General features: G+C 41.6%; 1 protein-coding gene across 1 annotated transcript; it reads left to right on the plus strand.

Annotated features, from left to right (window-relative positions):
• Positions 1-4,914: 4,914 nt before the first annotated feature.
• On the plus strand, positions 4,915-7,258 carry LOC131250931 (pentatricopeptide repeat-containing protein At3g14330). Its single transcript, XM_058251331.1, has one exon. It carries the CDS (start codon positions 4,980-4,982, stop codon positions 6,909-6,911), a length of 1,932 nt encoding a protein of 643 aa, XP_058107314.1. The 5' UTR covers positions 4,915-4,979; the 3' UTR covers positions 6,912-7,258.
• The last annotated feature ends 985 nt before the right edge of the window (positions 7,259-8,243 follow it).

Here is an 8,243-nt window from a genome sequence, read left to right on the forward strand (position 1 = left end):
GTGTGGATAAAACACTTACATCACAGTGGGCCCCTCAGCCCTACCTAGACAGATTATCATCTTGGCGGGGGTTAGGATGCAATCCCCATCCGAAGTTTTAAGGGTTATGCAGGGCATAATCGACAATTGAAAGCATAAATGACTAAAAGCAATCATCATATTATGATTGGCAATATATAATGTCACCGCATAAATAATGGTTATCTTTGTGATGTTGCTGGAAAATCCATAAATAGCAAAGGAGATTACATCATCAAGGGAGAATCAAATCAACAACAAAAACTTTCAATCAAACAAATCGGTGCAGCACTACTTATTCAATCTCTTGGAACACTTATTCTCTCTACTGCTCATCAGTGTAGTCCCTTAGGGCCTGTTTGGCCAGGCGAATCCCATGGGATTAGGAGGGATGAGATAGATTTTAAGGTAATGATAGTGGTGTCAGTGGATTGGTTTAAGATCCATGGGATTGCTACATCCTGGGACAAGTTCACTTGGTCTGTTTGGCACGCTCGGCATATCCCGGGATTTTACCTTCCAATCCATCCAACCAAGGGATGGGATCAACTTTAAGGTAATGATGGTGATGTCAGTCGATTGTTTTAAGATCCATGGGATTGCTTATATCCCGGGACAAGTTCACTGGGTCTGTTTGGCTGGTCATGCATATCCCGAGATATCGCGATCCATCCCTCCTAATACCGTGGGATCGATCCGGCCAAACAGGCCCTTAGGGGGTGTTTGGCATATGGTATTGGGAAGGATTAGGTGGGATGGGATTTTAAAAAACATAATTATTACATATGGCAGGGATTGTCCCTGTTACCATGGGATTAGCTTAATTTCGTGCTATGTTTGTAATACTGTGATACATTGAATGGATATACTCACCATCATTTGAAACTATTGAGAATAACACATATGTGTTATATCCAAACCGTTCATCTATTTTGTAACCTCATTTTATGGCATGAGCCGATAAATGAGGTAGATCCAAAACTTATATGGCCTGAAAGAAGTTTTCAACGGTAGGTATTCAATCCCCGCTGCTTTCTATGGTGGGGTCCACTTGAGCTTTAGATCTACCTGATTTTTTGGCCCATGCTCTAAAATGATCTCAAAAAATGGGTGGACAGTGTGGATATAGCCCACACATTATGGCGGGACCTACACAACTTGCTAAGATTGAGTGGAATTGGCACAGGACCTGATGCAATTCCATGTAATCTAATTCCAAGCTTTTCCAGTCTACCCAAACATTGAGTGGAATTGGCATGGACCAACTGCAATTCCATCCCACCTAATCCCATCTAATACCACGTGCCAAATGCCCCCTTAAAGTCTAGAAGTAGTTTAGTTAATAGTTATAATTCTCTTCCATCTACACCTTTATACAAGATTTAAAGGAAGAACATAGCCTTAGGAATCATATGCATATCTTCATATGCTAGGTTGATATTAGTTTGTAACTTCGATATTACCCATTACTCGCTCGTTGTCATGCTGAAGTACTCCACTGTTATAAGCAAGGACGGTGATGGTAAGTCTTATCACTTTTAATCATAAGCTCTAATGCTCATCCATGTTCAAATGGTATTTGTTGCACCTTCTAAAGTTCTTAACCTCTAAGCCAAAAAGAAAGAATTGAAGGAAGAGCTTAATCCTTCACGAATTACCTGATAATGCATTTTATAGTTGGTAGAATAAACGGTATTGGTGTACTGTCATTTAATTTGCACCGCTCTATTTTGACGCCAAAGGCTAGCGACTATAGATTTGAATCAAACCGCAATTAGTTCTAGCATACTTACAAAACAAACACACGCACTATATATGGAGTCGAATTCTAAACCAATAATTAGATAGATAATCATGCCAGTTTAATTTTGGTTTATAATCCACACTTAAACAAATTAACAAATTATATGCTACATTTGTAATTCCAAATAAATTTATAAATGCCTGCTTTTCATACATCACATTGGTAGAGTATCAGAGTTCCTCTTTTGTCCGTGCTAAAAGCTGCTTACCGAACAAGGATTTCTTACAACAACAACAAACTTTCCTTGGCACTGGTCATTCATGGGCGCGGATTGGATACTGACGAGGTCAGTAGCCGAATTGCTACTGAAGTAACGTCACCAAGCTCTGTGAACCCCAACATGATGCATGTGTTGTATCCATACCGTCCAACTATTTTTAGAGATCATTTTATGGCATTACAAAGAGAATAAGATAGATCTAAAGTTCAAGTGGATCCCACCATAGAAAATAGTGGGGACAGTGACATCCATCGTTCAAAACTTCTTAGGGGCCACATTAGTTTCCGATGAAGCTGATATTTTTGTTTCACTTCATCCATCTCCATGTTAACTTATGAGTAGGATCGATCTAAAAAATACATCACTGTAAGCCCTATAAATGTTTCAACAGTGGGCCGTGACCGCTCCCACAATTTTCTGTGGTGTGTCCACTTGAAATTTAGATCTATCTCATTCTCTTTGCAATGCTATAAACCGATCTCTACAAATGGTTGGACAGTATGGATACAACACATGCATCATGGTAGGGTCCACAGAGCTTGGTGATGTCACTTCAGTAGCAATTTGGCTACTGACCTTGTCAGTATCCAATCCGCGCCCGTCATTACCTCCCTTCTTGTGCAGGAAGGCCTTCCTAGGAAACCTGTGTCCTCCCTTACCAATCCATTTAAACACCCAAGTGGGACTGTCCATAAGATTTACTAAAAACTCTAAATTCGCATGGCATGGCCTACCTAAAAATTTTAATACTTTGATTTTTGGTTTAATTCGTTCATCCTGATGAGGAACAGTCGATGAACGGATTGGATGGAATATAAACACTGCAGTGGGTCCTACGTAAAATTATGTGCGAGTGTTCCATCACAGCGGTTTCCTTTGGTGTAGTCTACCAACGTCTTGGATGGTGATTAATTTTGGTTTCAACGGTTAAAATAAGCCAATGCACCCGATGGACAGAGTGGATAGAATGAAAGTTCCACTGATGTGGCTTTCACTTTGTAGGTTCTGGTGATGTGGGGCCCACTTGATATATTAATGACATCCAATCCGTCCATCTAATGCTGCACCCCAAAATAACAAAGGGACCCAAAACTATCCAAAAGTCAGGTTGACCAAAGAAGAAGAAACAAGTTGGGAGGGAACACACACAGCTGATTTGGGTGGGGGGTGCTACTATGTTGTGTTGTGTGTTGTGTATATTTATTGAAGAGTGTTTAGATCCTTTATCTGGCCTGATGAAGGATAGTACCAACAATAAGTGAGTTGTGTATATTTATTGAAGAGTGTTTACACCCTTTTAGGGCCGTTTGGCCTGGCTGATTAGATGGTATTGGAAGGGATTGGAAGTTAAATCCTGGGATTGGCCAGGCGTGCCAAACAAACTGGGTGATCTAATCCTGGGATATAGCAATCCCATGGATCTTAAGACAATCCACTGACAACACCATCATTACCTTTAAATCCCATCCAATCCACCCTAATTTGTTCGAATTTGCCTAGGACGTGTTTGGCTCGAGGGATTGAAAGGGATGAGAAGGTTTAATCCCGGGATTGGCCGGGAGTGCCAAACAGACTTGATATAGCAATCCCATGGGTCTTAAGACAATCCACTGACAACACCATCATTACCTTGAAATCCATGCCATCCACCCTAAAACCATTCAATCCCTTCCAATCCAAGGCCAACGGGACTTGGATTGGCCTTGGATTGGAAGGTAAATCCCAAGATTAGCCAGGCGTGTCAAATAGGCTCTGGATTCTGATCCCAGGATATAACAATCTCATGGGATTGCCAGCAATCCACTGACATCACCATGGGATTGCTAGCAATCCACTGATATTACTATCATTACCTTAAAATCCATCCAATCCATTTTAATCCCATTCAATTTTGCCTTGGACATGTTTGGTACAACGGATTAAAAGGTGCAATCCCAAGATTGGATGGGCGTGCCAAACAGACTCAATGATCTAATCCTAGGAGATAGCAATTCCGTGGGATTGCCAGCAATCCACTAACGCAACCATCATTACCTTGAAAATGCTGCCATCCACCCTAATACAATCCAATCCCATAGAATCCGCCAAAGAGGACCTCACTACTTGAAGATACTCAATACCTTATCCCGATACTTTAGCCGTGTATGTTCTGATATGCAGCTACTCAAAATTTTCTTGATTAAATGCATTTTTCAAAACTTTTTGTTTTTCATTTCAATCCGCCATTGGCCAAATGGGCCACCAATCTATCATAGAAGTGTATCCTTGGTGTAGTGATTTTTGGTGTCAATAGGCCGGGCTCAGCGTATAAAATCAGAATTTTGAATAGGGCTGGCCCGACAGCCGAGCCCGAAATAGATCAGAACCGGGCAATGATCAACCGAGGCCCGGCCTGTTGACAGCCCTACTAATACCCGTGATGCCCACCTTGATGATGTAGTGTATATCCACGCCGTCCATCCGTTTTTTCAGCCAATTTCAGTGCACATTTAAAAAAATTAAGCAGATCCAAATGTCAAGTGGACCACATCACAGGAAACAGTGGTAATTGAACGACCACCATTGAAAACTTTCCATGGCCCGACGTAAACAGATCCGTAATGTTTATTTTACATCCAACCCATTAATAAGGTAAATAAGTCCTGGATGAAAGGAAAACAAAAGTATCTGTTTGATTAAAAACAAAACTTTAATGATTTAAAAAAAAATGCTTTTAACGGTCATTCGCCACTTTTTCCCAATGGTATGGTCCAGTGGAGATTTGGATCTGCTTAAGTTTTAGAATAACGCCCTTAAATGAGCTGAAAAAACGGATGGGCGGCGTAGATATACAAAAAATTCATCAAGGTGGGCCCCACACGATTATGGTAAGTAACATCTAATCCGCTCTCATGAAAGACCTCCAACCGCCATTTTTACAAAAAGCAAGTAGACGAGATGTGTACTAGCATCGTATCTCTTGCTCTGAAACCATCCAACACCTTCACCGCTCCTCTCTTCACCAACCAACAAAGAAAACACCATCAACACCACTTCAAGCTTAAAAGATCCCTTTCCAAATTCAGCAACTTAAATGATGCATTGCGTTCTCTTGATTCGCGATCATCTCCAGAATCTCTACAGACATACTCTCTCCTCCTTCACGCCTGCATTACCAAGCGATCCTTACAAGATGGGAAGCGACTCCACCTCCACCTCCTCTCTCGAGGCATCCTCCACACCAGTCCTGCCCTTCAGTCCAAGCTCATCACCATGTATGCCGTCTGTGGCTGCATTGACATCGCTCGTCGTGTGTTTGATGAATGCGTTGCCACCTGCTGCCGTATCTCTCCATCGGTGTGGTCGGCAATGTTGATTGCCTATTCGAGCAATGGGTTTGTTAAGGAAGCTATCCATCTCTATGCAGACATGCAGCGCCAGTCTGTTCCGGCGGGCAACTTTGCCTTCTCGGCCGTGCTCAAGGCCTGCTCTGATTGTTCAATGGAGTTTGGGCTTGGCCGAGCAGTCCATGCCCAGGTATTGAAATCTGAAGACGTGCCGGATCAGGTGGTGAACAATGCACTTCTTAGGTTGTATGGGGTGTTCGGGTTTTTGGATGATGCCCGTCGGGTGTTTGATGCAATGCCTGAAAGAAATATTGCTTCTTGGAATTCGTTGCTTGCTAGCCTTATTAGCCAGGACCGAGCAGTGGAGTGTCTAGAATTGTTTAGGATGATGCAGGATGAAAGCATAGGTTTTAGTTGGGTTACTCTTACTACAATTCTTCCTATTTGTGGACGACTAACAGCTCTTTCTATTGGCAAAGAGATCCATGCTCAGATCATAAAAGCAAGAGCAGAACCGGATGTTCCTGTAAGGAACTCGCTCATGGACATGTATGCCAAGTGCGGAGCTGTGAAATTCAGTCAGGAGCTGTTTGACAAAATGCTTGATAGAGATTTGACGTCATGGAACATCATGCTTATGGGCTATGCAATCAATGGGCAAGTGAACAAACCATTGGAGTTGTTTGATGAGATGGTCAAGGCAGACATTAGGCCTGATGGTGTCACCTTCATTGCCCTGCTCTCAGGTTGCAGCCACGCAGGATTCATGGCCAAAGGCCAGAGCTTGTTTGATAGAATGGAGAGGGACTTTGATGTTTCTCCAACCGTGGAGCATTATGCATGCTTAGTTGATCTCTTGGGTCGAGCAGGACATATCAAGGAGGCATTAGGCGTGATAGAGAACATGCCCATGTGCCCGAGTGCCAGCATTTGGGGATCACTGCTCAATTCATGCCAGCTCCACCGCAACCTTGAGCTTGGAGAAAATGTGGCTAAGCAGTTGTTTGAGCTGGAGCCAAATAACTCTGGGAACTATGTGATATTATCGAACATGTATGCAGCAGTGGGAAGATGGGAAGATGTTAAGGAGGTGAGAGAGATGATGGAGAAGAAAGGAATTCGAAAAGAGTTGGGATGTAGCTGGATTCAGGTAAAGAACAGAGTCCACACATTTGTGGCTGGGGGAGGTGTGGCATTCCGCCAATCGATGGAATTCAAGAGGGTTTGGAAGGAGCTAATGGAAGCGATGAAAGATGCAGGATATGTCCCCAATGCTACTGGCGTTGTGCTACATGATGTGGATGAAGAGATGAAGGCTATGTGGGTCTGTGGGCACAGTGAAAAGCTTGCTATTGTCTTTGGCCTCATCCATACAAGCAGTGGGATGCCCATACGGATCACTAAAAATCTACGTGTATGTCCAGACTGCCACTCTGCAATGAAGATTATTTCGAGGGTTGCAAAGAGAGTGATTGTTTTGAGGGACACCCACCATTTCCACCATTTTGTGGATGGAGAATGCTCTTGCAGGAATTACTGGTGACTCATTGCTGGAATTTTGAAGTTGTCTACTTCTATGGGTCCGAACATGGTGGATCCCGCAGTGCACTGCTCGTCAGGTAAATCACCTTAGAGTTTCAAAATTGGCCTCTTCTGGTGGTTTCCATTGAAAAGGCTTGAATGAAGGGCATGCCATCGGTGAGTGTGTGTACTTGCACCATCCCTCATCTCTATTGGAAAGAGTAGTTTGGAGCTGTATATTTTTAAACCATCATATGTATATTAATCAATTTTAAATCCAAAACCAGTCATGATTTTCACCAATTAATGGCCATGTTTTGTAGTTATTGACCCACTTAAAGGGAAAGAAGCAATTCATTCTTAAATCAAGGTTAAGAGGGTAATTGGCAATCATCTAGAATTGGGCGATTTCTGTCTCTTTATGCTTTTTAAGTCATTGCTTGTTGGCATGGTAGATCGGCTTGGAATGCACTTTAACAAGAGGATAAAAGAGTGGTTTTAAATACGGACAAGGACATTGAGCCCTGGCTGCATGGTTTTTCTATGGTGTTTTTTCAGGTTTTTGGAACATTAAAAAAACATGCATTATGAACTTATTCCCTGAACTCCATGATAGATGGACATTAAGGGCTTGAATGCAACTTCCATTGATCTTATTTCTGAGACTGATTTGAGGAGTGGGATCAGAGGTTTTAGGCCTATCATTATTTGTAAAAATTTGGTGATGGTTTTATCGGTCAGATCACAGGTGGCTTTGGGTTTTTTCATTTCTCTATTTCAAGGAGCTTTCATTAAGGATATGCAGATTCTTGATGGCATTCTGGTTGCAAATGATACCATTGATTCTAGTAGTAGAGGAATGTTATTGTTATTATTATTGTTGTCGTTGTTTTTATTGTTATTATTATTATTGCTCATGCTTCTGCCCCTATTATTATTAGTAGTCTTACTACTACTCTTACTCCTGCTACTGCTATTACTATTATTATTAATAAAATTATTGTTGTGAAAAGAAAATTTTGGGAAGGGTTAGTGTGTTGTGAAAATGAATGTTGTAAAGCCTGTGATAAAGTTAACAATGGAGGGAATATTTAAAATTGAAATTCAATTTCGAATTTGAAATTTAAAAGCCAACAATTGTAACCATTGGAAGACTTGGTCAATCCTTGCCACGTGACGCAAGGAGAGTAGGTGCTGGTATAATTCATTAAGTACATAAGATAACTTATTGCACTATAGTAATCAAGTTGCGATATGATATCTCTCTCATTCTTAATTAAATTCGAATGAGTATCTAAAGGAATACAGTCAAAGTAGTCATCCCAGTGATCTTATCTTGGATTACTAGCAAATT

This window comes from Magnolia sinica, chromosome 7 (genome assembly GCF_029962835.1).
Source record: "Magnolia sinica isolate HGM2019 chromosome 7, MsV1, whole genome shotgun sequence".
NCBI classification, from domain to species: domain Eukaryota; kingdom Viridiplantae; phylum Streptophyta; class Magnoliopsida; order Magnoliales; family Magnoliaceae; genus Magnolia; species Magnolia sinica.

Excerpts from the sequence above, each read along its gene's own strand:
- LOC131250931 (XM_058251331.1), top strand. The coding sequence starts at position 4,980 with ATGTGTACTAGCATCGTATCTCTTGCTCTGAAACCATCCAACACCTTC.